Here is a 27,837-nt window from a genome sequence, read left to right as displayed (position 1 = left end):
CTCAAAGCTTAGGGAGAGGCTTTCACCTAGAAGAAGCCTGAGGTCCAGAAGAGGGGGCTGACCTGGTGGAGGTCACACAGCATGCGGCCTATTTGAGTTTTTTGCCCAGTGCTGTTTCCAGTCTCCACATGTCTGCGGCAGGCAGATGGGAAGGCTCTAGGCACCAGGTGGGGATAGGAAGGGGGCAGAACTGGAGGAAAGGTCTTTGTGCTTTGAGCTCCGCCCCAGCTGAGTAACCTGTGCTTGTCACAGGCTGGTGTCCTCTGCCCACCTCCTGTCGCCCCTGGGCAAACAACGGCAGCGCTTGACGTGCAAGCTGGACCTACCTCTAGTGTCTGCTTGTTTGGTTAAATACTGGGGCAGAGACATGCTGTCCCAGAGGGCTGGGGGAAACCAGTGTGGGGCTCACTTCCCCACCCCTCCAGGGAGCGGCATTGTCCCTATGCGCTTTGGCTGGGAATGTTTCAGAAGAAGCCCTAATCCTCTGCTCTGCAAAAGTTCTGTCACCCAGGGGAGAGCTGGGAGAGCTGAGGGAGGTGGCCGCGTCCTCCGGATCTCACTTTCCAGCCTGCTCCCTATCCCCACTCCACTCGGCTGGCTAGACTCCTGCTCTTCGATCAAGACTCTAGTGTCACCTCCTCCAGGAAGCCTTCCCCCACTCCCAGAGTGCCCCTTTGGAGAGTTTCTATTTTCGGTGTACTCTGGTTCTCATCCACACTGGAAGCCCCTTCTACATTGTTGTAGCCCCAGGATCTGGACCGAAACAGGGCTCATAGGCTGAATTTAATATTTGAAAGTGAAAGTGTTAGTTGTTCAGTCTTTGCGACCACCAGGCTCTGTCCATAGGATTTTCTAAGCAAGAATACTGGAGTGGGTTGCCATGCCCTCCTCCAGTGATCTTCCCAACCCAGGGATTGAACCCAGGTCTCCTGCATTGCAGGTAGATTCTTTACCATCTGAGCTACTAGGGAAGCCTCAATAATTCTTGTGGAATAAACGTTCTGAGCTTCTTCCCGCCCAAAGCCCTTCTTGATGCCCATTTTGGCTCTTCTGACCACCCTGTTTCAGCACCTTCCTAACTCTCTGTGCCTCTCTCAGGGCCTCTTTCCCATCCTACCTTCTTGGGTAGCTGTGGGCAGCTGTTGGTGGGCAGGAACTCCCCAAGGCAGGTGTTTTACTCTTGTTTTTTTTTTTTTTTTTTCCCCCAGAATTCTTATTTATTTATTTATTTTTTTACTTTACAATATTGTATTGGTTTTGCCATACATCAACATGCATCCGCCACGGGTGTACACGTGTTCCCCATCCTGAACCTCCCTCCCACCTCCCTTGTACCATACCATCCCTCTGGGTCATCCCAGTGCACCAGCCCCAAGCTTCCTGTATCCTGCATTGAACCTGGACTGGTGATTCGTTTCTTGTATGATATTATACATGTTTTAATGCCATTCTCCCAAATCATCCCCCCCTCCCTCTCCCACAGAGTCCAAAAGACTGTTCTGTACATCTGTGTCTCTTTTGCTGTCTCACATACAGGGTTATCATTACCATCTTTCTAAATTCCATATATATGCGTTAGCATACTGTATTGGTGTTTTTCTTTCTGGCTTACTTCACTCTGTATAATAGGCTCCAGTTTCATCCACCTCATTAGAACTGATTCAAATGTATTCTTTTTAATGGCTGAGTAATACTCCATTGTGAATATGTATCACAGCTTTCTTATCCATTCATCTGCTGATGGACATCTAGGTTGCTTCCATATCCTGGCTATTATAAACAGTGCTGCTCTTGTTTTGCAGATGAGGATCCGAGAGGCTGAGTAACTTGCCTGAGGAAAAACAGTCAAAGAGAGGAAGTATCACTTGGCTGCATCTGGATCCAGAGTCCCAGCGCTTTCCACTGCCCTACTTAGATGGCCCTGGGTCTCCTATAACATCAGCACAGCCTGGTGCCCCCAAGGCTTTGGAAAAGTCCCACAGATTGGAACCCAGCTCAGCTCCCAGGCACCCCCCAGGTTGGGAGGGAGAATGCAGCTTTAGAACCTTAGCTGTCACCTCTGCCACCACCTTCTTCCCGGCAGAGGGACTCCCTCCAAGACTGGGTGAGGGTGTGAAAAAGGGGCAGCAGTGGGCAGGATGGGGGTCAGACACCGAGGGGGTAACAAAGATTGGAGCGTCAGGAAATGAACCTGCCTGGGACTGTGGGGGAGCTGCGATCCAGGGAGAGAGCTTGGTGTTTGGGGATTCGACTGAGGCCCGTGAAGGAGAGGCAGATGAGGCCTGGGGCTCCCCCAGAGTGTGGCCCTGCCCTGTCCCTTCTGCTCCCTCTCCATCTTTAAAAAATTTTATTTTTATTATTACTATTTTTGGTTGTGCTGGGTCTTTGCTGTGGCGGGGGCTCTTCGTTGCTGTGTGCGGGTTTTCTGTAGTTAAGGTGAGAGGCTCTTCGTGGTGGTGCATGGGCTTCTCATTGCAGTGGTTTCTCTTGTCGTGAAGCACGGGATCTAGGGCGCAGGGGCTCAGTAGCCGGGGCACACGGGCTTGGTTGCCCTGCAGCACGTGGGATCTTAGTTCCCAGAGCAGGGATTGAATCCATGCCCCCTGCATCACAAGGCAGATTCTTAACCACGGGACCCCCAGAGAAGTCCCAGTTCCCTCTCCTTCTCGCCTCCCCTTGTCCTGACTGGCTTCTCTTTTTGGGCTTTCTCTGCTCTAATCTTGTTTCCTAAGTGGCATCATTACCCTGAGTCAGACCTCCAGATCCAGATGGGAATATAACATTGGCACTGGGAAAAGAGGGCTCTCTTCCTTGCTTTTATCGTGAAGACAGAGAGAGAGAGAGAGAGAGAGGAGAGATAGACAGAGAATTGAAGCAGACCAACCCAGTTCTTTCTCCAATTCAACATATTCTTTTCCTGCCCTTGTGGTGGATCAGCTCTGTGTCCTGCTAGGCGCCTGGGGCTTGGGGGAAGGAGCGAGGGAGAAACCTTTCTTCCATCACAGAGGAACGAACTGAGAAATGTTTAGACAACAGCAAGGCTTACCGACTCTCTCCCCCACTTCCCTTTGCAGAGGCTTCGGAGGGGCTCTACCTCTTCATCCCTGCGGAGAGGCGCCCCCACCCACACGGGGAGAGTGACCCTGAACCTCAGAGGTGTCAGGATCAGCAGGACAAAGTACAACCATTGTGCCTTGGGCTCGATCACTACTCCCTTTGTCTGGGGCTCCTGCTGGCTCCTGGCCACCTTTCACACTCTTCTCCACCCACCCCTGCCTTTCTTTCCCCCTCCCCTGGAACACCTTCCTCTTCCTCTTTGGCTTCTTCTGAACTGCTTCAGAGCCACAGGCCGAGGCTGTCCTGGCCATGAGGTGGGGTCCTCCGAGTGGGGCTGAGGTCGCCCCTTGAGAGGGTCAGGCCTCACCTCTGTCTGGGCTGCTCTCTGCTCCATGCACCCCCCACCCTCCTCCCTGCCATGATTCTGGGTGACCTTGGGTCCCTCTGGGGCGACAGTCTGCCCTGATATTCCCGGGGTTGAAGCGGCCTGCCGAGGGAGGATCACTGGGATCAAGTTTGTTGGAGGGAGTTACGTCCATGGGAGGAGAAGAGGCTGTAGAGATGCGATTGGTCTTATGGTTGCTGACTTGTGTTCTTGTTCTGTGTGTTTCTGGTCCCCGTTCTTGAAGATCCAGGTGCATAGGACTCTCAGTTTGATGATAACCCATGGGGTTGAGTCCATGGCAGTGTATTATCGTGAAAGCTGGTGACACCACACTGGGGGTGGTATCACTCCCCCTCCCCCGAGTCACCCCCAGGCTGTGGCTCTGAAATGAATGATGGAGACAGGAGACCCCTCTTCACCCCAGTGAAGGGTGCTCAGGACCCTTCAGGCAAGGCTGCAGTTCTGCTGCCTCATTCCTCTGCTTTCCTTGGCAGAGCCTACAGAGGTTGCTGTAACACACTTTGCTGAATAGGGAATGGTTGACTCAAGTGGGGGAGAGACCTATGGCTATTAAACGACAACTAATGGCCCTCCCTCCTTGGAACCCCTCCATCTTCCTCCCAACTTCAGCGTCCTTTATTAAGCCCTCTTTAGGCCTCTCCAGGGACCAAGGGAAGCTGGGATGAGAAGGGATGCAGAGGGGGGCCAGGGTGATCCCTGGTGGTAAAGCTGGGAGCTACTGTCCTGGGCTCTGCTGGCCCCAGGGCAGGAGATCCCTGGTAAGGTGTCTACATCTTGTGCTCTGAGGTTGCTAGACATGGACCAGTTTGGGCAAGGAGGAAGTTTAGTGACTTCGCTTCCATGACCCATGTGGCTTCTTGGAGCATGGAGCTTTGGTGAGGAGGCCCTGAGCCAGCAAATAAACATTTACTAACTGTAAAAAGACCTTGTCCCTGCTGCTGGGGAGCCTGCCAGGTGGTAGAGACGGGACTGGAGGCATGAATGATGGAGGGGGTAAGATGGGGTAGAGGCTGAGCCAGGCCCTCTGCCCATAAGGGCCTCAGGACACCACTCTGGGGAACTGTGGCACTAAGTGGCTAGCCCAGCACCCCCACCAAGCACAGCACCATGTGCTGAGACCAGGGGCTGGCTGAGTAGCCTCCTTGTATTGTTTGGGTCAACCTGAGGGAAGTTGTGCATTCTAGTCTCAGCCTAGTTCCCATTCTCAGCCCAGGCCTTCACAGAGGCTGCATCAGCCCCAGGCAGGCCCAGGCCAGATCTAGATGAATAATGAGACTGGTTAGTCCCTCTCTTCTCACAGGTATCACCCCCATGCACCTCCCCTCCTCCCTGGGGGAGACTGGGAGCTGCTGGGTCCAAGCCCAACCAGGACTTTTTCCAGGCTGGTTCCTATATGCAAGGGTGGGGTGGGGGGTCTTGGGGGGCACTTAGGGAAGACATGGGAGTTGGGGAAGAGGCGGGCTTTGAAGAAACAGAGGGGACTTGGGGAAAAGGGAGGAGAGGCTGCTAGCTGCAAGAAGTAGGCAGTGACTTCTTGGTCTGGGGGCTGCTGAGGAGAATGCCCCAGTTCTGTTCAGAAGATGAGCTGTGAGCCTGGACTGGGACTGATAGAAGCCTTGGCCTCCGGCCTGGTGGGAGCTCCGGGCAGCTGGCCTACAGACGTTCCTTAGTGCTGGTGAGTAGGTTTGAATCATCACTCGGGCACTGGCCTCCATCCGCCCCCACCAGCCCCCTGGCCTCAGTTCCCTGGCAACATCTGGGGGAGGGGGGTGGAGGAGCAGAAACAAGGGCCTCTGTCTGCCCAGCTGCCTCTCCCTTTGGGCTCTGCCAGACTCCACAGTGCATACGTGGGCTCCAACAGGTCCTCTTCTCTCTGGGCCACTGACTAACCCCAGAACCACACGGCTTCTTGTTCTCAGCCCCACAAACATAGTGCCAAATACTTCTCCCCAGCGGAGCCTTCCTGAACACTTCCCAAAGGACCCCAGTCACCCCGGCCTGTTGGCTGCAGCTAACTCTGATGTCAGCAGGCCAGATGAGGCCCGGAGATGAGCACAGAGTCCAGATGGATACATCATGTCCTCTGTGCCCAGCACTGGGCTTTGTGCACGTGGGACCACTCGAGTCCCAGACGTGCCACTGTTTGAGAGGTCAGAAACGGGGGCGGGGGTTGGAGGGGGGATGTCAGCGGTAATCTCCCTCAACCCTCGTCTTGAGGCCTCTTGAACCTGAGATGGGGTGTGCATACGATAGTCACTAGGGGGCGCTCAGCCACCACAGGGAAGCTGGGTGAACTTGGGATGCAGCGTCTGCGTGCGAGTGAGGACGCCTGTGACTGTGTGTGTTGGGGGGGGCGGGTAGTTGAGAGTGTTTGGGGGGTGGAGAAGGCAGGGGTCACCCCAGGATTCCAACGGATCTGTGTGTCTCTCTTTCCACCCGTCCCTGTCCGACTCCCTCAAACTCCTGCCCCCTCCAGTATTCCCAGCATAGAGGAAGGAATAGCTCTGGAGCCCTGACCGCACATAACCTCACTTTCCTGTACCCTCCCCGCAAATACCGCTCGGGTGTGTGTGTCTCCCGGAAGAGGGGGGCCGATAGGTAATGTTCAGGCTGTGCGCCTTGGTGGGGATCGAGCACTCCCTTCGCTGGGGTGGGTGGGGGCCCGGGCTTCGGTCGGTGTCCCCAGGGGAAGGCAGTGGCCAGAGGCGCAGAGGGGACGGACCCAGGAGCTGAGGCTGGGCCTGGCCCCGCCCCCTGGGCGTGTCGGGGCGGGGCCATGCCTTCTTTTTAGTCCGCTCGTAGCGGAGAGGAGCGCAGAGGCTTGGGGCAGCCGGGCTGCGACGAGGCCGCGGCGTGGGGGGGGCGAGTGGAGCCGGCGGCAGCGGCGCTCGGTCGGGAGACGCATCGAAGAGGCGGACGGACCGGCGGGGTCACCGGCCAGGGGTCTCCGCACTGGAATTTGATATTCATTTATCCAGGGTTTACCCTCCTCCTTTTTTCTGAAACATTTTTTTTTAAACCGTATTCTTTCCCGTTTTAATTTATTTTTGCTTCCCATTCCCCACTAAATCGGGCCGACCGTTTGGGGAGATTGCTCTTTTGCTCCCCCCGAAAATCACTTCGGATTCTGAAAACGAGCAGAGAAGAAAGAGGGTAGCAAGAGCTCCAAAGAGAAGTGAAGGAAGAGAGACCGGGTCAGAGAGCGCGCGCTGACGAGCGACACGAGAGGGACAGGGGCAAAGTGAGTGACCTGTTTTTTGGGGGTGACCGCCAGAGCGCAGCGTGAGCCCTCCCCCTCGGGATCCCGCGTCGGACCAGCAGCGCTGACGGACAGACAGACAGACACCGCCCCCTGCCCCAGCGCCCACCTCCTCCCCGGCCGGCGGCCGACGGTGGACGCGGCGGCGAGCCGCGGGCAGGAGCCGGAGCCCGCGCCCGGAGGCGGGGTGGAGGGGGTCGGGGCTCGCGACGTTGCCCTGAAACTTTTCGTCCAACTTCTGGGCTGTTCTCGTTCCGGAGGAGCCGTGGTCCGTGCCGGGGCAGCCGAGCCGAGCGGCACCGGGAGAAGTGCTCGCTCGGGCCGGGAGGAGCCGCAGTCGGAGGAGGGGGAGGAGGAAGAAGAGAAGGAAGAGAAGGGGCCGCGGTGGCGACTCGGCTCTCGGAAGCCGGGCTCATGGACGGGTGAGGCGGCTGTGTGCACAGACAGCGCTCCAGCCGCGCACGCGTCCCAGGCCCTGGCCCGGGCCTCGGCTCCGGGAGGAAGAGGAGCCCGCCTGGGCGCCGAGGAGAGCGGGCCGCCCCGCAGCCCGAGCCGGAGAGGGAGCGCGAGCCGCGCCGGCCCCGGCCGGGCCTCCGAAACCATGAACTTTCTGCTCTCTTGGGTACATTGGAGCCTTGCCTTGCTGCTCTACCTTCACCATGCCAAGGTAAGGGCTGGGGACGTGCGTGCGAGCGCGCGCGTGGGGGACTCCGTGCCCCACGCGGGTCCTTGGGCACCGGGCTCGCGGCTTCCCCTCTATCTTCGTAGGTGTAGGGGGAGGGGGCGCGCGCTAGGTGGGAGGGCACCGGGATAGAGTCTCACCGCCCACGCGGGCCCTGCCCACCCACCAGAGTCACCGCACGTACGATCTGGGCCGACCAGCGGAGGGCGGGAGCCGGAGGAGGCGGCTGAGGGGGCTGGGCTTGTGCTGCCGCCGGCGGCTGAAGTTTGCTCCCGGCCGCTGGTCCCCGACGAACTGGAAGTCTGGGCAGCTGGGGCGGGAGCTGGAGCCCTGGCGGGCGGGGGTGGGGGTGCTCGGACCTTGGACCGGGGGAGGGCAGAGAGCGTGGAGAGGGTAGGGGGCAGGCGAGAGATGGGGCTTGCTGTCACTGCCGCTCGATCTCTGCGGCCCTCGCCGCGAGTTGGGGAAAAGTTTTGGGGTGGATTGCTGCTTGGGACCCCCCCTCTCCGCCGGGCCACCTGCGCCGCACCAACCCCCGCCCGTCCCAGCTCGCGTCCCGCTCGGTGCCCGCCCTCCCCCGCCCGGCCGGGCGCGCGCGGCGCGGAGCCGATTACATCAGCCCGGGCCTGGCCGGCCGCGTGTTCCCGGAGCCGCGGCGGCCCGAGCGGGGAACCCGGGGCGGCGAGCCGCGCCCCTCCCCCCGCCGGCCCTCCGCGGGAAGGTGACCTCTCGAGGTAGCCCCATGCCGAGGACCCGGAGAACCACCCCTGTGCCTTCCCACTGTCCCCAGTCCTTAAACCCCTCCTAGGAGGCATTTCCTCACGCCCCTTCCCAGTTTCCTCGCCTGCTCGAATAGAAGCCCCCGCTACCCCTTTATTTTTAACTCCCCTCTGCTGAGAAGACCCACGTAACCTCTCTCCAGCCCCAGACTCCGAGGAAAGAAAGATGACTGTCAGGAGTCGGGCTACCCGAGCCCATCCCGGTGCTTTGTCGAGACTCTACCTAAAGTCCCGACTCGGTGACAGTCTGCTTCCCTCCCCTCCCCCATACTTCCGAGTGAGCTGTGCTTTAGCTTTTTGGGGGCGACCGCAGGGAGGGTTTAAAGGGTGTCCTTATTCCACTTCGCACTTTTTGGGAAAATGATTTGAAATTTGCTGTGACATGGGCAGTGTGGGACTAGCCCTCCCCGAACCTTTGGAGGGAGCTCCTGCCAGCCTTGCAAACACACTTTGTTCTGGTGAAATGGGCGTTGGAGTAGGAGCAGGTGGTTTTTGGGAACTCTAAACTTGCCCACCCAGCTTGCTTTCCCAAACCACCTGAGGGGTCCTTTTCTGCTCAGAGCGCCCTTGGAGAGAGGCAGAAGGAAGGAAACGGGCTGGGGTCCCTGCTGCCACCAGGAGTTCCTCAGACCCTGGCACAAAGGCCTTGGCTCCAGGCCTCCAAGGGGGGGGGCGGGGGGAGGGGAGGAGAGGCTGCCTGGCCACAGTGTGACCTTCAGAGGCCCCCAGAGAAGGGCACCTGGCCCCTCCCCGCCCAGAACTGCCCCTCCCAGTGCCCCCAGCCTTGGAGGGGGTATGAAATTTCTGACCCCTTTGCTCTCTGGGGCCCAGGAGGAGTGGAGGGCATAGGAGGAATGTTAGCAGAGGGTAACAGGGGTGCCATGGAGATGGGTAAGGGGCTCAGGCAGAGACCCCTGGGCATGGGTGTCCCTGAGGGAGCTGCAGTGGCAAGCTGTCCATCTGGGATCCTGGAAACTGTTATCTGACCTTGGCCCTGGAGGCAAGGCTGGGGGTCTGGGGTGTATTGCAGCAGGGTGTGGGGAGAGAGGCAGACAGACTCTGTCTGCAGAGTATGCAGTTCTGTGCGCTAGAGTGCCGCTCTGCTGCTCTGGATCTGCCCCAAAGAAGGGCAGGTGGGGTGGGCAGGTGGCCACGACTGGAGACTCTCTGGAAGGTCTGGGAGAAGCCTTCGCCTGTCCGGTGCTGTCAGGTCGGCATGGTCGGGCTAGTTGACCTTCACAGCTTCTGGGGAGGGGAGGAATGATCTAGTGGGGGTGGGGAGCAACCAGAAGCCTCAGGCTTAGGGAGTGTAGGGGGCCCCCTAGGGGCTGGGCAGTGCTAAGGCATTAAAGGCTTCCCTGGTTGCCTTTGAGGAAGGTGCCCAGCAGGTGAGAGGGACTCCGGGACCCCCTCAGTCTGGGAGGGAGAAGAAGCCAGAAAATGAGATGACAGTGCGAGCCTCGGGGCTTTGGAGATAGATTCAGGTTCTGGGGAGACTGGTTCATAGGGAAAAACAGGGCCCTCCCCTCCCCCGGGGTTTCCTCCCAGGTTTTACTCTTTAGGCAACCTGTGGCTTTACTAGGTATTCCTGAGAACAGAAGCGTTTGGGTGGGGGAGGGTGCTTGGCGCCCTGTGGTCCTCTGCACCACCCCCCGCCCCAGCACCAGCTCACCCTGGTATTTGTCATGTCAGCAGGGGAAGGTCACCATGTTGCTTTTCTCACCCCCAGTCCTTCCTTCCTGCCCCAGTCCACGTTTGTCCTCCTGTTTGACCTTAAGACTTGCCCATGGCTTTGGACCCGGGAGTCAGGGGGGTTGAGAGACTTCACTTGTCCTAGCTCAGCAAGGGGCCGGTGAGAGCTGGGGAAGGGAAATGTCAGGGAGGGGCGGGGACCTGAACAGCATTGCTTTCTGGTGTTTTCTTCCTGTGTTCTGAGCCCCCCTCACCCCCAATATCTGGTCATTCATTATCTTCCCTGACTTCAGAATTGGAGCAGCTCGGAGAGGGGGTGCTTTGTGCTGTAGGGAGCCCCTGGAGGTGCCCTGCTCGGTTCGGAAGCCCGGGAGAAGCCAGAGGCTGCAGGCTGGGAGGGGTTCCAGGAGGGAACAGGGGCGGGTTGGCTGGGCCTGCACACCCTTGCCCCTGCCCCTGCCCATTCTTCGCTCTTTGTTTTGTCCTCAGTGGTCCCAGGCTGCACCCATGGCAGAAGGAGGGCAGAAACCCCACGAAGGTAAGTGGCCCCCCACCCCGGCCCCCACCCCTCCTGCATGTGGATGGGGTTCCCTGATCCCCCAGCAGATGAGTGGGAAGGTCTGTTGGGGGGGATTGTGGGGGCATAGGAGACTGGGGCTGGTGATCTAGAAAGGATCTAGAAAGGAAAAGGGTGAGTGCCGAGAGGTTAACCCTTCAGTTCCGGGGGACTCTGACCTACTCGGACCGCTGCTAGAAATAGAACTCATGGTCTTTTTCTTCTGCTTTTTCCAGTAAAATTTTATTTGGAGAGGGAGTCATGAGTACAGCCAGGAAGATAAATAGTATCCAAGGATCCCAGATGTCAAGGGCAGTGTCCCTTGTTCCCCTCTGCTCCCAGGGGAGGATGAATAGTCCATGTCCCTTCCAACCCAGCCAGGTCCCACCTGTGGGGTCTGTGTGGTGGGGGCTGTGGCCCTTGCTGTCTCGATTGCTGGCTGTGCATGAGCTGGAGATGCAGAGGGTGCAGCCTCATGGAACCCCCTCCCCGCTGGTGTGCATTCCTCTAGGGGTAGAGAGAGAAAGCCGACAGCTTCCCCATGCCCTCCTGAGGAGCAGGTTTGGGTGCTTGTGAACTTCCCTCTCGGTCCAGCAGAGGGCTGGCTGTAGCTCCCCGGAGCCCCGCCCCTCTGCCCAGCCCGAGTCTGCCTGCCTTTTGTTCACTGTGGTTTGGAGTACGGATCCTCCCATTTCTCCAGGGACGCCCTGGCTCTCCCCAGTACTGAATGTAGCCTCTACTCCTGTGCTCCACCTCTGAGAAGGAAAGGCCCTGGGGTCTTCCTCCAGGCGAGTTTCCCAGACCCGAATCAGGTGGCCCAGGTGGTGGCCAGGGCCAGTGTTTGCAGTCCCCAGGCCGCTGGTGATGCCTGGCTGGTTTTGCCTCCTTCCTCACCTGGCAGGGAGGGGGTCCTTTCCTGGACCCAGGGCCTGGCTTCCTTGCTGTGCCACTGGCAGTGCCCCTGCCCAGGGTGCACCCAACCCCCCAGCTTCCAGTGGTCTCTCTCTGTGGTCTGGGAGAGGCGAGACAAATGGTCTTTGTCTACTGGGGAAAAAAGGTTGTCTTCAAGACATAAGGAAAGCCACGAGCCTGAAGTTGGAGTGTATGTGTGCCCTCACCTGAGAAAAAAGCAGGACAGCTTTCCTTGGAGACAGTGGCTGGGGTGTGATGGGTGCGATGAGGTTTTCCCCTCCACCTCCTGGGGGGCCTCAGGGATCCCAGGGAGCTTTTCCAAGAAATTCCCAGCTTGGATCTTTTTATCCTCAGCTACCAACTCGTGACCCAGGCCAGACCATTCTGCTGTCCTGTTCTTGTGGCCCCAAAGTCTTGGCCACCTCTGTTCCCAACCGGGGTGAAGTGTCAGGTCAAGAATTCTTGATTAGTCATCTTCTTCAATATAGACTTGGCTTAGAAAAGGACTTCTTCAGGTCCCTGCTCTGGTTTATACTCTTTCTGATGATGCTTGATCCTAACCCTTTTAGCAGTGGAGAGTTCTGTGCCCATTGGATGAGGAAAGCAGAAACCTCAGACGAGTCTAGGAGCCTCTTTTATTCTCTTTCCTGTTTTCACACTTGTAGCCTCCTCTTCTTCCCCTCAGCTCCTCGCATTATCCTTAATCCACTGTATACCCCCAGCACCCCCAGGCTCATGTTCCTTCACCCCTCTGGCGAGAGGAGTGAGGGGAGACTTAGCTATGGCCTCTGACTGGGAGGCAGCTGGGAGTATGCACTTCAGATGCCGTGGTGGGGTTCCAACCTTGTATCTCCTGGGCTGAGAAAAGGGCACATGTTCTTGGGGCTGGAGTTGGAAGGCAAAACCCTCTACTTCAGCCTCTTGTTTCCGTGTCTATAGCGATCCACCCAGCCCACTTACACAGATGTGCAGAGCCTCATGCCCAGAGAGGGAGGAACTAGCCCAAGGTCACACCGAGTCCTGGCCAGGGCCCAGGCTTCCTCGCTAGCTGGGTGCTGCTTCTTCCCTTCTGTATAGGGGAAATTCATTTCAGGGACAGGATTGCTCCGTGGTGGTGATGGAGGGGTGACAGGGAGCAGCAGGCCAGGCCGCAATTTGAGGCAGCCATTCGGAGTCCTGACTTCATGTGTTCTCAAGGGCTCCGCCCCTATGGCCCAGAATCACCCCTTCATGCTCTGGTGCACCCCAGGCTCCACAGCCCGCCTGGGAAGTTGTCTTTACCCTGGTCTCCCTCCAGATGAGCTTCTAGAAGCTCTCTGTGGCTGCAGTGGCAGCACCGTTTTTTCCATGATGCAAGCAGTTTGCCCTCCTGGGTGGGGTTATCGGTGGCTGGCAGGGCCAGCGCAGTGTGCCCGCCCACAGCCACCTGCTGATTCCAGGCGACCCAGCCCCTGGGCCGATGCCCACTGCCTCCTCAGCCCGTATCTGGGGAGGGGGTCTGGCAGGTGGCAAAGTGCCCCCCAAGGCTGCCCTTCTGTTTCACAGGACATTGGCTTGGGGAGGCTTTGATGTTCAGAGCCAACTTTAACTGTGTGACTTAATGGCAGTGTGGCCTTGGAGCCAGTTACTCAGCCTCTCTAAGCCTCTAATTCCCCATTTGTAAAGCCAGGGGGAGGGTGGGTCCTACCAGAACCTTGTAGTACCGTGGGGGCAGAATGGTCTGGGATAACATCACGGACTCCTGTACACAGCACCAGAGCACACAAGAAGCGCTCTTTAAGTGGCTGTTGGCTAATGGTGCGGTGGCTGCTGCGGGGAGGTGGGAGGGAAATGGAGAGCAAACAGGTTTGCCAAGCTGGCTGTCCTTCTTTCACGGGAAGCTTAGAGACTCCCAGCAGATATACACATACTCAGACTGCCCTCTGGCCTCACAGTTGACCTAGGAATCGGCTTGGCTGTCATGGTGAGGCAAGGGGACCAGATATGGCAGGGTGACTCCCTTGGGATCTGACAACACCATGTAATCTTTAGAATAAACACAGGTCTTCATCAATGTTGGCGGTGGAAAGCTAGGGAAGGACTTCAACCACAGCCCGAGACACTTAAGTTAGATGTTTGGAAGGCCTTTCCCATGGTGGTTACCTCTCACAGAAAGGAGAGGCCTTGCAGAGCTGGGTGGAGAGAGGGGCCAGCCATCTCTTCTGTGACCTGCTGGGCTCACGTGTCACCCCCTTCCCACACAGTGGTGAAGTTCATGGATGTCTACCAGCGCAGCTTCTGCCGTCCCATCGAGACCCTGGTGGACATCTTCCAGGAGTACCCAGATGAGATCGAGTTCATTTTCAAGCCGTCCTGTGTGCCCCTGATGCGGTGCGGGGGCTGCTGTAACGATGAAAGTCTGGAGTGTGTGCCCACTGAGGAGTTCAACATCACCATGCAGGTGGGCATCGGCAGGGAGCTGGGGTGGGGGCGGGGGTGGGCCCTCAGGCTTTGGCCACAGGTGTTCCCCAGCCCTTTCCTGGCAGCTCTTAAAGGGAGGAGCTAGGCTTGCCTTGCCCAGCTCCTGCCGCGGAGTCAGTCAAGGGGAGATGCAGGCGTCTGACCCTCTTTGGAGAAAAAGATGCTTGCGTTTCTGAGCCCAGGTTTCCAACAACCCCTGATCACTTCCTCCTCCTTCTTGACCTCTGCCCCCTGGGCTCAGGAGAGGGCTGACACCTGTGACAGGAGCCCCTCCCTTCCTCTCTTGGAGGAAGACAGCCCTACCTCCCTGGGGGCTCTGTTTGGGAAGCTGGATGCGTCTGGTCTGTGGGGAGTTTAAAAAGCCAGTCCTTTTCTGCTGCCTGGTGATGGGGCGTGTCTCAGCCTGGATGGGGCTGGAGGGAACTCTGAGACCCCAGGGAGGAGTGGGTGGCTCTTGGGTGGCTCCTGGGGGTAGGGTGAGGCCTGGAGGGGATAACAGGAGGGGAGGGAGGGGGAGAGACAAGAACCCAGGACCTGAATTCCCAGCCTGGCCAACCCTGCAGACATGTCTGCCCTCAAGAGAAGCAGGGGCTCCTTGAGGTCAGCAGGGTAGGAGGAGTTGGGGTGGGCCTGAGGCTCTTTCTGATAGAGCCCTTGGTCCCCCCCACACTTCTACCACCCTTTTCTGCTCTGTAGAACCCCTGGGTGCTAAGTGGCAGGAGCCATGAGGTTTCCCACCTGGGTATGGCTGGCTGGGTCACTAACCTCTGTGATCTGCTTCTTTTCCCTTCAGATTATGCGGATCAAACCTCACCAAAGCCAGCACATAGGAGAGATGAGCTTCCTACAGCATAACAAATGTGAATGCAGGTGAGGATGGAGTCTTGGAGTCATTCATTCAGTGAACAGCTTCAGGGGGCTTGCTCTGGACCAGAGTTAAGCGTGTTCCAGAGTTAAGCATGTTAGCCCATTTTCACCCTCCAGCTGTATAACTGTGGGCATTTAGGTTTTATTTTAATGTGCCTCAGTTTCCACATCTGTGAAATGGGCACAATAATAGTATTATGTACTGCCTAGCATTGTTACAAGGATTAAGTGAGTTGTTATATGTCAAGAGATTAAAACTGTACTGATGTATCATAAATACTCTTATTGTTACTATCACCATCTAAACGCCTCTCTGTTTTGTTCTTTTCTCTTTCTCTATCCACTGCAGACCAAAGAAAGATAAAGCAAGGCAAGAAAAGTAAGTGGCCACGATTTTCGCCCTTCTCCCTCTCCGTGACTAATTGTCTTGGTTTGGGGCTCTTGGCTTCCTCTCTCGGGGTGGGGGTCTGACGGGGGGTCAGTTGGGTCTGAGAGGTGGTTTCACCGGGCCTCGTGGTAGCAGCAGCGGGATGCAGCAAGCCCCAGGATGACAGCTCTAGAATGACTGGCAAAATGCGGCCTGGTGCCTGGAGCTTCCTTTGGAAGAGACGATGCGTCTCCGGGCCATTCCTGGCGGGATTTGCGTGTGGGGCCAGCGTGGACGCTGGCTCCTGGGCCTGCTCTAGCCTCCCGTCACCCATGGCAGGGAGAGGGAGTGGGTGGCAGGGAGGCCAGCTTTTGTGCGTTAGAGGAAGTGGCCTCTTTCAGCGGCTGCGGTGGTGGTGCAGTTGGACCGGGGGGCCAGCCGGGGTGTTTTCTTGATGCGTGCCCTCCTGTGGGAGTGAGACAGGCCAGAGCCGCTCAGCTCCCCTGGCCAGGGAGAAAGAGGTGAATGTTGGCCATCTTCTGAGGCTTCCCGTTGCTCAGTGTGGAGGGTCAGGTCAGGATAGAGCAGGTGGGAAGAGGTCTGGGGGCCATGAGCCTTCAGGATACGGTGAGCAGCTGGCACGGGAGAGAGCCTGCAGGGGAAGAGACTGAGAGAGAGTACCTCCACCCTCCTCCCACCCGCCGTCCCGTCTGCCCCCCAACGCTCTGGTGACACTGAAGCCCCAGTGGCCTCGACCCCTTGCCTCTTCCCTAAGCCCCCAGCTCCCAGTATTGCTGTGGCTATAGAGCAGTGAGTGGGGAGAGCAGTTGCGCAGAGAGAATGTGCGAGTGAGTGCAGACCCTCCTCTTCCAGTATTTTCTCCCTCTCCTCCACCCCTTCCCCCCTCACTCTCCCCTGTGGCTGTCCTCCTGAGGGGTATTCTTGGTGGGGGTGTGTGGGGGGTTGTGGGCAGGTGTAGAGAGTGCTGGTTCCCTTGAGGGGGATAGGCTTCAGCCTGCCCCCCCACACCCCCCGCCTGCCCGTTCCCCAAATCCCTGCCTTGCCCACAGGGATAGTGGGGGGCTCGCCTGGGCCCGGAAGAGAGTCTGGTGAGATGGTGTAGCAGGCTTTGACAGGCTGGGGAGAGGACCTGCTGCCAAGTGCCGCCCAGGCCCCTCCTCCCCACGCCTCTCTACCTCCCACCCCACCCTGCCGCCTGCCCGGGGCTCCCAGGGCACCCAGCCCCGCCTCTCGGCCCAGGTTATGGCTGGGCTAGCTGGCGCCTTTCATGTGCCGTCCTTGGTTTTGTGCCAGCTCCAAGATAGCTGCTCCCCCACAACCGGGGTTTACAGAGGCAGGGCCCCTTGGAGGGACCCCTCGCTGTTGTACTTGGATGTGAAGGCAGAAGGTTCCTGGAACTCACGCCTGCACACGCCCTCCCTTGCCCCTCATCCAGTCAGGTCTCTGATTTCCTCCCCAAATCCTGACCTGCCTTCCAGAGCCCCTGACCTTCAGGGTCAGACCTATACAGGGCTGCTGGGCACAGAGCTGGCTCTCTAAGCTTTGTCCGCCACCCCAGCCTGGGACCAGGAGACACCACGAGTGTGGAGGCCTGTAGGTCCAGTGTCCTCCGCCCAGCCTCTGGTTCCCACTCACAGCCTTGCTCAGGTGTGGCTAAAGTGGGTGAATCCACCGCCCCCCTGCCCCGCCCCCGCACCCCAAGGGTGGCTAAAGTGCCTTCAAAGTGCCCATCACCCTGTCCCCATCCCGCCTGTGTGCCTGTGTGCAAGCTCTCCCGTGTGCCCCGGTGCGTGTCCTGCGTCCTGCGCCCCTCACTGCTTCCTTTCCTCTCCCCTTCCCCCTCGCTTTCTCTCTGTCTGTCTCTGTTTTTTTATTTTCCAGAAAATCAGTTCGAGGAAAGGGCAAAGGGCAAAAAAGAAAGCGCAAGAAATCCCGGTATAAATCCTGGAGCGCGTACGTGGTGCCGCTGCCGTCTCATTCCCCCCACCGGAGCCTCCCCGGCCCCCAGTCAAACTCCCACCTGCAGGACCCCAGAGCTCCACCCTCCTCCCCCCTCCCCTGTCCCCTTCTCTGGCTCCCAGCCTCCCTCCTCCCAGTGTCTCTCTCTCACTCTCACTCCACTAATTGGCACCGAGGGGGTAGACATGGTGGTGGCATTACCGTCCAGGGTTGGAGGCGGGAGGGTGGGCAGAGTGGGCCTGCAGGATTCAGGGAGGGGGTCTCTGGCTTGGCTGGGGCACCACCTTTTCCCTCACCCACTGGGCACTGGTGGCGGGCCCATGTTGGCATGGGTGCCAGGCACGGACGCCTGCTCACCCAACTGGTTTCCACCGCTCTAGGCTTCCGCACTTCTCTGGAAGCTGGGGGGCAGGGTAGGGAGGGCAGATGTGGTGTGAGGAAGGGGCGCAGATGACAGGAGGCAGCTTGTTGTTGGCTGAAGGACGTGGGGTCAAACACCCCTGCGGCCCTCCTTGTGGACTTGGGGCCTCCAGAGGGGAGCCCCGTATTCCAGCCCAACCCATGGCACTCCCAGAAGCCTTCCCCCAGGGTGGCCTCTTCCTCTGGGTTTGAGGTGGTGGGGCCTCTGGCCACCAGTGGCCTGGCCCGTGGACCCTGCCTCTGGGCCTAGCCTGCCATCACTCCCTGCCTCAGCCCTTTGGTGGGGGGGCCGGGGCGTGAGCCCTCACACAGGGAGAAGTTGGCCCCGATGGGCATCCCCAGCAGGTCGGAGAGTCAAGGTGTGCTTTCTCAGGGGTGGTAGCCGTTGGGCCCCGTGGCCTGAGACTTGCACTTGTGCCCGTGGGATAGCCCAGCCCGCTCCTCGCACTCTGCCCGGCCACGTCGCCGCTTCCTGCGGGCCGGCTTCTAGTTATTGCTGCCTCTTTTTCCGCCGCTCTCTCTTGTCTTCCGCTGTGGCATCGGAGCCTTCCAGGGCGTGGACGGGCGCGGGGGCCCGCGAGCCGGGTGGGGCGCAGCTGCGGGCGTGGTGGGGGTGTTGCACGGATTTTTTCTCTCTCTCTGCTGACGCTCTAGCTTAGATGTCTTTCCTTTTGCCTTTTGCAGTCCCTGTGGGCCTTGCTCAGAGCGGAGAAAGCATTTGTTTGTACAAGATCCGCAGACGTGTAAATGTTCCTGCAAAAACACAGACTCGCGTTGCAAGGCGAGGCAGCTTGAGTTAAACGAACGTACTTGCAGGTTGGTTCCCAGAGGGCGAGTAAGTCAGAGAGGGGCTTTGCTCAGAGATGGGGAGAGAGAGAGAGAGAGAAAGAGAGAGAGAGAGAGTGAGCGAGCGCGCACTTGAGAGTTGCCAGCTGCTTGCTCTGCTTCTAGCTGCCTGCCTGGTGAACTGCCGCCTTCTCTGCTCGTGGGGGGCCCCTGTGCTGGGCGGCAGGCGCTGGCCAGCCTGGCGGGGCCCGTTCAGAGCTTGCCCTGGTTGCCTGAGTGGGCAGGCCTGCGTGGCTTCCTGTGGTGGTGTGGACGCAAGCTGAGTGTTGTGTCCTGTGGTCCTGCTCCTGGTGGCGGTTGGTCCTGATGTTATGATGACTGCCTTTGCTACTAATAGGGAGGGCCCGTCCGGGCATGGGGGACATGCTGCCTCTACAAAGTGCAGACAGCTGGGGGGCTTTGGCACCGCCTCTGAGGTCTGCACCGCTGGGTTTCTCATCCCCTCAGTGTCTCTCCATGGGGACAGGGGTTGAGTGCATCCTCAGACTGGGGGCCTGGAACGCATGGGCCCTGGCTGTTGGTTTAGGGCAGAGAGGAGATTACCGTCAGGGCACAACTGATACCGCAATACTCTGGTCATCATGGCAGCAACCCAGAACAGCCCACCTGTTATTTCCTCAGGATGGGTGGCTGGAAGGAACCACACCCATTCTCCTGACACTAGATTGTGAGTCCCTCACGCCTGGGTTTTATTCATCTGTGTGACCCCCCGGGTGTCTGTACCTCTGTCCCTTGTGCACACCGGGGGCCAGGGAAGTGTCAGGCGGGTGAGTGAGTACATGAGCGATTTCAGGGGTGAGGACAGGAACAGGAGCCCATGACTGGTGGCTGGCAGTCTTTTGATGCCTTTGATGGCGTTTCGACCGTCTGGCCTGTGCTCAAAGGCAGGGAGCCCTCTGGGCCAGCGTAAGCTTCACCCTGGGATGAGAGGCTTTTATGGGGATTCCCAGGCAGGGCCAGGGCCACCCCCCAACCCTGACCACCCCCCCTAGCTAGTCCAGATGCCTCATTAATTAACAAGGTCCTTCGAATGTGGCTGTCTCCCCCATCCCCCGTGTTCCTGTGGCTTGTGAGTGTCAGGGGAGGCTGGGACCAGGCTGCGGGGCATTGCTGTGGGTTCTGTCTGTCTTGGCAGTATGTGAAGACCAAAATGCACACTCTGCTGGAGGGGTGGGGGCTCTGGCTCACCCCGGGGCTAGATGAGGGGGTCTCTGCATCTCCCAGGGGCCTCAGAGAAGACAAGGGACTCGCCATCTTAGGGTTACTATGGTGATGATTCTGGAGAGATGGACTGGGGGATGTCTACAGTGACCTGGGGGCCAAGTGAAGTTACCCGAACCCCTCCTCTGATCTGGCTGTATGGGGGAATGTCCATCCTCAGATTGGAAGCTTAGATCCCCATTTCTAGGTTCTCAGAAGGGAAGGTCTGCTCTGGTCCTTTCTCACATGGGGAGGGTAAAAGGTGAGCTGCCCCAGGCAGGCCTGACGCATGATGGGAGAGTTCCAGGAGTCCCCTTCGCTTCCCCCACCCTAAGTTAAATAGCCCATTAAAAAGGAAAGGCAGTCTGGTGCCCGGGGCCTGACACAGAGGCACAGACAGAGAGGGGAGGTGTGTCCCTCACCTTCCCTAGGTTCCCAAGCCCTGCCGGGTCCCCGTCCCTCAGGAGCCTCCCTTCCCCAGCCCACTGGCCTGCTTGGCCCCTGCATAGGCCCATCCTTCACTCTCCCCCACGCGCTCCCCCAGACCAGCCCTATAGGGACCGCCCTGAAACATCTCCGGCAGGGACGCTTTGCTGATTAACTCGGTCCAACTTTGCTCACCCGTCAGCTCTTAAATGTCAAGCAGGGACTGTTCTCGGGGATGTGTTCATTTGTTGCTTGTGATGAGATGTCATCCTGTCTTTGTCTTGTCGCAGCTGGGCTGTAGAGTCCAGAGGGCAGCCTGGGAGCCCCGGGCTTAGCTCCTGCTCAGGCGGTGGTGGAGGGGGCCCTTGGCCAGGGCCTCCTGGAGGCTAGGACTGTGCTTTCTCTTCTTCTCCACCGCCGCCTCGGGCTGCAGAAGGGGGGGGGGGCTGCAGCCTCCCCACCAGAGCCCCTCTCCTGGCCCTGACCCCCAGCCTTTGTCTCCCCTGTCCCCGCAGATGTGACAAGCCGAGGCGGTGAGCCGGGCTGGAGGAAGGAGCCTCCCTCAGGGTTTCGGGAACCAGACGTCTCACCAGGAAAGACTGACACAGAACGACCCATAGCCGCCGCTACCACCACACCACCACCACCACCACCATCGACAGAACAATCCTGAATCCAGAAACCTGACATGAAGGAAGAGGAGGCTGTGCGCAGAGCACTTTGGGTCCGGAGCGTGAGGCTCCGGCAGAAGCATTCATGGGCGGGTGACCCAGCACGGTTCCTCTTGGAATTGGATTGCCATTTTATTTCTCTTGCTGCTAAATCACCGAGCCCGGAAGATTAGAGAGTTTTATTTCTGGGATTCCTGTAGACACACCCACCCACATACATACATTTATATATATATATATATATATTATATATATAAAAATAAATATATATATTTTATATATATATAAAATATATATATTCTTTTTTAAAAATTAACATTGCTAATGTTATTGGTGTCTTCACTGGATGTATTTGACTGCTGTGGACTTGAGTTGGGAGGAGAATGTCCCCGCCCAGATCCCGACAAGGAGGAGGACGGAAGGAGAGAGTCTGGCATCGTCTTTTTATCCCTCTTACGGCAGCCAGGGTCCCCTCCCCTGTCTGGGAATGCGCAAGGCCAGGGCATGGGGGCAAATTTGGCCTGCTTTTGGGAAGCCCGACAAACCCAGCCCTGGCCCCGAGCCTCTTTCCCGAGTCAAATGGACAGAAAGACAGCTGACAGGTACAGGGGACAAGGATGCTGGCTCTGACCAGGAGTTTGGGGGAGACTCGGGACACTACTGTGCTTTGGAGACCCCCTCCGTGCGCATCTTGCCCCCCGCCCAGGGGCACTGCCTGGAAGACTCAGGAGCCTGGGCAGCCTTCACCTCCTCTCACCCGCTTCCAAGATGCCCAGGAGGCCACCGACATGTCTCAGCAAAGAGAAGAGACGTTGGTGGAGGAAGGGCCACCCCGGTGACAGCTGATCCTCCGAGGGAAGGGCCTCTGCCTTGGCCCTCTCCCAGCTTCGCTCCCCGGGTGCAGCCCAGGAGGGCCCGATGTCCTCAGACCATTGAAACCACTAGTTCTGTCCCCTCCAGGAGACCTGGCTGTGTGTGTGTGAGTGGTTAACCCACCTCCGTCCCCCACCCCACCCGACCCCACCCGACCCAACCCTTCCCGCGGCGCAGAGAGACAGGGCAGGATCCCCGTGCCCACCCTGGAGGCAGAGAAAAGAGAAGTGTTTTATATACGGTACTTATTTAATATCCCTTTTTAATTAGAAATTAAAACAGTTAATTTAATTAAAGAGTAGGGTTTTTTTCAGTATTCTTGGTTAATATTTAATTTCAACTATTTATGAGATGTATTTCTTGCTCTCTCGCTCTCTCTTGTTTGTACTGGTCTTTGTGTAGAAAACTCCTGTTTCCAATCTCTCTCTCTGATCGGTGACAGTCACTAGCTTGTCCTGAACAGATATTTAATTTTGCTAACACTCAACTCTGCCCTCCCCCATCCCCTGGCTCCCCACCACACATTCCTTTGAAATAAGGTTTCAATATACATCTACATACTATATATATATTTGGCAACTTGTGTTTGTATATATATATATATATATATATATATGTTTATGTATATATGTGATTCTGATAAAATAGACATTGCTATTCTGTTTTTTATATGTAAAAACAAAACAAGAAAAAATAGAGAATTCTACATACTAAATCTCTCTCCTTTTTTAATTTTAATATTTGTTATCATTTATTTATTGGTGCTACTGTTTATCCATAATAATTGTGGGGAAAAAGATATTAACATCACATCTTTGTCTCTAGTGCAGTTTTTCGAGATATTCCGTAGTACATATTTATTTTTAAACAACAACGAAGGAATACAGATATATCTTAAAGAAAAAAACATTTTGTATTAAAGAATTTAATTCTGATCTCAAAGCTCCTCCTGGTTTCTCCTTCTCCATTGAATCTTTGTTCCAGACTTTCTCCTGTACCCCCCTTCCCTCCTCCCATGGGAAACATGGTTTTTGCCTGAGGTCTGGGAAAGGGGTTCCAGGTGTATAGGCTATGGGGTGACCCACTTCATTGTGCTGGGGCTAGAGTCCTTCCATTCTGGCGGGGCCGGTCCTAGGGGAGCTCATCTATGCTTTGCCATCTACGGAAACTGGGGAGAGAGAGACAGCTCCGTTGGAGCCAAGGTCCCTGCAGTGAGTAGGGCTGCCTTCAGGTGCTGTGTGATCCGGGTGGTGTCCCGTGTCAGGGACAAAACTAGCTATGTGTCTGGGCTTGTTCCCACCGGACACTAAGGGTCTGGGCTTGGTGCTGGAGCCTTGGCTGCAACAGGCTGGGAGTGGGAAGAAGTACTCATGTGGGCCCTGTAACCCCAGGGTGTAATTGAGTTTTACATGGTGGTTCTCCAGTTCCTCGAACCTCTGGAAGGTGGGCCCAAGTTCTGCTTGCCCCTAAGTGGACTCCTGCCTTGCCTTGCTGCTCAGGCCTGTCTTGCATGCAGTCCCGGGGAAGGTGGAAGCTGTCTGGGACTTTGGCATTTATGAGCAATGCTTCCAAGTCCACTTCTCTAGCTTCTTTTATTTATTGGGCCACCAGCCATGGTGCCAGAGCTTGGGATGCTGTTATGAATGAGACACAATCCCAACCCTCATACGTCTGGTGAGGGTGGGTGAAGAGACACAGAATTATAAATTCACAAATAGAAAAACACGTAAAAGATGATGGGGTCGTTTTTTTGGCCATGTGGCAGGTGGGATCTTAGTTCCCTGACTAGACCAGGGATCAAACCTGTGCCCCCTGTAGCGGAAGCATGGAGTTCTAATCACTGGACCTCTAGGGAGCATTTAGGGTTTGGGGGATTTCTGATCCAGCTTGGAGTGGGAAAGGATGGCGGGTGGTGGAATCTAGGGGGTCTGCTTATGACACTACCCTTAGGTAACGGTGGGTGGGAAGGAGATGACAGAACGGGAGGGGAGGGTGGAGGGTTGAAGCGGATATCCCAGGCAGATGGGGGGTGTGAGCAAAGGCAGAGTAGGGGCTCAGAAAGGGAGTGGGTACGGGGTCAAAGGTGAGAGAGAGAGGCAGGAATAGCCCTGCCTGCAGTGCCCATGGTGCCAGGAGCCTAGACCTGGGGATGAGCAGCAGTTGAGGGGTTTTAAAGAGGGAACATACCAGCAGGGAGGCCACAGGAGGCTGTTGTAATCCTCCCAGGGGAGATGCCCTGAGAGGGGTAGAAGTGACTTCAGTGGCTGATCCAGGAGGGCACCCCCTGCCTCTTCTGGCCACACTGGGGGCGGAGGGGGCGGGGGAACAGGAGGTGAGGTCCCTGCCCTCAGGCAGCTTTGGATCTAGTTAAGTGCTCATTTTCCAAGCACTTGCCACCAGCAGCTCTTCTGCTGGTTAACAATCCACACAACGGCCCTGTGAGGTCAGGTTCTTGACATCCCAAGTGGATACTTGCCTGAGCCTCCACCTGGCCTCCCAGGGTCTTCTCTTGCCTGCACTCTAGTTAGCCAGAGTGAGCCTGTTAAAATGTGAGCTGAATCATATCACCTTTTGGCTCAAAACCCTGCAGACTCTGTTTTATTTGGAGAAAAAGGCCAAAGTCCATGCAATGGCCTTAAAAGGCCCTGCATCATCTGTGTTGCCTCCATCTCCCTGACTCAATGACCTCCGACCCCACTTTGGCCACTGGGCTCCAGCCACACTGGTTTCTCTGTTCCCGGGACCGTGGGAGCACTCCCACCTCAGGGCCTTTGCACATGCTCTTCCCTCTTCCTGGAGTTCTCTTCCCCCAGACATGACATGCGGGGCTCTCTCACTTCTCAAGTTTTGTTACCTTCTCAGCAAGGCCACCCTAACCAATGCATTTACAGTCAACATCTCTTTTTCCCTCTGCACTTGGGGTCCTCTTTTCATCATCCCTCTTTTTTTTTCCATGGCACATGTGATCACTAATGTACTCCAGAACAGGACTGTTCAACAAAACTATGATGTGAACCACATATGTAATTTAAAATGTTCTTTGAGCCAGATTTTAAAAGGTAAGAAGAAACAGGTGACGTTTCATTTAATCATACATTTAACTTAATCCCCACATATCTAAAATATCATCCCAACATCAAATCAACATAAGAATGATTAATCAGAGATTTTACATTTTTCACTACTGCGTTTTTGAATCTGATATGTATTTTGCTTTCATCAAACATCTCAGTTGGGTGTAGCTACATTTCAAGTGCTCAATATACACATGAGGCTGGACTACCATTTTGGACAGTGTAGCTTTAAAATTTACCCTCCCCCCATCTCCCCAACTACTAGAATGCAAGCAACGTGAGCGCCAAGATTTTTATCTGTTTTGTTCAATGTTGTATCTACAGCTCCTAGAACGGGCCTGGGATGTAGAACATGCTCAATAAACATTTGTAATCTGACTGACATTTGTTGACACTGAGGCCGGGTGACGGAGGGTTTACTTCATCCCAGGACTGTGGATGGTAGGTGATGGCTGGCCCTGGCTGGGGTGGTGGGTAGAGGGGCTTGTTAATAAGTGGAGACTTGAGCAGGGCTGGGTGAGGGGATTAGAAGAGTTCTTCTCTGTGCTAGGCCCTGGCTCCTCCTTTTAGCCACCCTGGAGATGGGGCTCATTATTTTTCCTTGGCAGATGAGGCTCAGAGAGACTAAATAACTTGCCTGAATTGACGCCCAGCCAGTAAATGGCCAAACCAGAATTTAAACCAGCTTTTCTGACTCCAATTCCAGTGCTCTTCCCACCTCGCCACAGCTGCCCCAGGCTAGGGCAGAGCATCCACAAATAAAAACGAATTGTCTAGACCAAATACAAACAGGCCCAAGAAAAGTGGGACAGGGGGAGGATGTGGTGGTGGCCAACCCCACGGCTGAAAGCCAAATTCCCCCAAGTGTGGTAAGGCAAGGCAAGAGATTTCTCTAGGGGCTGGAGCTCATCAGTAGAAGATCCGAAATCTAAGCACGAAAGGGATTGCAACACGCGGCCTCGGAAAAGAGAAACAGTCTTTAAATAGACTTGGAAGGAAAGAAGGATAAAATGTATGCACTGCACCCCCCAGTTGTAGCAGACCTGCTCATGCACCCCCAGCAGCCTTCCCCAAGGACCTTCCAAGGCCCAGCGCCGAGCTGTCCCAGCTTTTCTCCCCACTGTGGGACTCATATTCTCCCCTCTGGTCTGGTACTGTCTCCCCAGAGATCCAGAGCTCCTTCTCGTCTCTGCTCTGCCCACCCTGAGCCCTTTGCCCTTTTTCCCTAAGGGGCAACCTACCCAGCTCACAGCCCCAAAAGGCCTCAGGAGAACTTGCTTTTCTCAGGCACCCACCAGCCTACTCTTTCCCTCCTGCAAGGAAGCTGGATAGATCCACACAGAACTTGGTGATTCTGGATCGGTTCCATGTAGTAAGACTGCTATGGTGGCCTGGATCCAAATACGGCTGCCAGCAGCTCTCCCACCTAGGCTTGAGAGCTGCAAGAAGAAGCATCTGTTTCTCCTCTGTTGGACCTGGGACTGGCTGTGACTAAGAGGATGTGGCAGAATAAGATGTTCTGCACTTTCAGGCCTCAGCCTTAAGGGGCATTGCAGTTTCCATCCCTCCCCCCGCGTTAGAAGGCAGCTGCCATGCTGTAAGGCAGTTCAACTATCCCGCTGGAGAGAGGGGCCATGTAGAGAGAAAGAGAGGGACTCAGACAGCCCCCAACTGTTCCAACCACCCCAAGCTGAAGCCCCAGACATGTGAGAGAGATCATTTTGGATTCTCTAGCCCCAGGTGAGCCACTCCTGCAATGACACATAAAGGAGAGAAGCCATCTTCTTCCCAAATGTACAAAGTTGTGAGTAAATATATAGCTCTTGTTGCAAACTGTGAGGTGTTGCTGTAATCGCTACCCACCGATCATATCTGAACCACCTAAAGGGTCATTTCTTTGGGTCTAGGACTTTAGTCCCTTCCCATCCATAAGGCTTTAGTATATGCATGATGGTCTCAGGGTATAGAAGGAGGTTCAAGGAAGGAAGGATATTTATTTGTTTAAAATATTTATTTGGCTGCGTTGGGTCTTTCTGTGTCATGCAGGATCTTTCAGTTTCACATGAACTCTCCAGTTGTGGTGTGCTGGCTTTGGTAGCTGTGGTTCATGGGCTCTGGAACATGCGGGCTCAGTACTTGCTCTACAACATGTGGGATCTTAGTTCCCCAATCAGGGATCAAATCCACATCTTCTGCATTGCAAGGCAGTTTCTTAACCACTGGACCACCAGGGAAGTCCAGGAAGGATATTTATGAACGAATCAGAGTCCAGTAGCAGTCTGCCCTGGTGGGAAGACTCAGGGCAAGGGCTGACCCAGGCAGGACAAAGTATTGTCCAGATCTCTAGAATGAGGAGCGTGACTCAGTTTTATTGAAGTCTCACTAAGAGAAAGTGCGCCTCACTTACAGCATGAGGGAGAGAGGCTAGAAGCTGAGAAGGACTGGCAGACAGAGAAGTGCAAGAGATTTGGGGGAAAAGGCTATGGGGTCTTCTCTTTCCTTTCCTTCCTTTTGTCCATATGGACTCAGTTCAGTTCAGTTCAGTCGCTCAGTTGTGTCTGACTCTTCGCGACCCCATGAATCGCAGCACGCCAGGCCTCCCTGTCCATCACCAACTCCCGGAGTTCACTCAGAGTCACGTCCATCGAGTCAGTGATGCCATCCAGCCATCTCATCCTCTGTCGTCCCCTTCTCCTCCTGCCCCCAATCCCTCCCAGCATCAGAGTCTTTTCCAATGAGTCAACTCTTCACATAAAGTGGCCAAAGTTCTGGACTTTCAGCTTTAGCATCATTCTTTCCAAAGAAGGAATCCCAGGGCTGATCTCCTTCAGAATGGACTGGTTGCATCTCCTTGCAGTCCAAGGGACTCTCAAGAGTCTTCTCCAACACCACAGTTCAAAAGCATCAATTCTTCGGCGCTCAGCCTTCTTCACAGTCCAACTCTCACATCCATACATGACCACAGGAAAAACCATAGCCTTGACTAGACGGACCTTTGTTGGCAAAGTAATGTCTCTGCTTTTTAATATGCTATCTAGGTTGGTCATAACTTTCCTTCCAAGGAGTAAGCGTCTTTTAATTTCATGGCTGCAGTCACCACCTGCAGTGATTTTGGAGCCCCCAAAAATAAAGTCTGACACTGTTTCCACTGTTTCCCCATCTATTTCCCATGAAGTGATGGGACCAGATGCCATGATCTTCGTTTTCTGAATGTTGAGCTTTAAGCCAACTTTTTCACTCTCCTCTTTCACTTTCATCAAGAGGCTTTTGAGTTCCTCTTCACTTTCTGCCCTAAGGGTGGTGTCATCTG

General features: G+C 56.1%; 1 protein-coding gene across 4 annotated transcripts; it reads left to right on the top strand.

Moving 5' to 3' along the window:
• Positions 1-7,795: 7,795 nt before the first annotated feature.
• VEGFA (vascular endothelial growth factor A) lies at positions 7,796-20,797 on the top strand. Of its 4 annotated transcripts, none has more exons than XM_055571321.1 (8): positions 7,796-8,138; positions 10,365-10,413; positions 13,587-13,783; positions 14,597-14,673; positions 15,020-15,049; positions 16,940-17,011; positions 18,122-18,253; positions 20,425-20,797. In XM_055571321.1, the coding sequence occupies exons 2-8, from the start codon at positions 10,383-10,385 to the stop codon at positions 20,444-20,446; spliced, it is 561 nt and encodes a 186-aa protein (XP_055427296.1). In that variant the 5' UTR covers positions 7,796-8,138; positions 10,365-10,382; the 3' UTR covers positions 20,447-20,797. The 4 variants fall into 4 exon arrangements, with proteins under 4 accessions (XP_055427296.1, XP_055427293.1, XP_055427292.1 ...); XM_055571318.1 differs by lacking the exon at positions 7,796-8,138 and adding an exon at positions 8,151-9,393 and having other exon boundaries at positions 16,940-16,993; XM_055571317.1 differs by lacking the exon at positions 7,796-8,138 and adding an exon at positions 8,151-9,393.
• The last annotated feature ends 7,040 nt before the right edge of the window (positions 20,798-27,837 follow it).

Source organism: Bubalus kerabau, chromosome 3 (genome assembly GCF_029407905.1).
Source record: "Bubalus kerabau isolate K-KA32 ecotype Philippines breed swamp buffalo chromosome 3, PCC_UOA_SB_1v2, whole genome shotgun sequence".
Taxonomy (NCBI): domain Eukaryota; kingdom Metazoa; phylum Chordata; class Mammalia; order Artiodactyla; family Bovidae; genus Bubalus; species Bubalus kerabau.
This window is presented reverse-complemented; position numbering and strand designations above follow the sequence as displayed.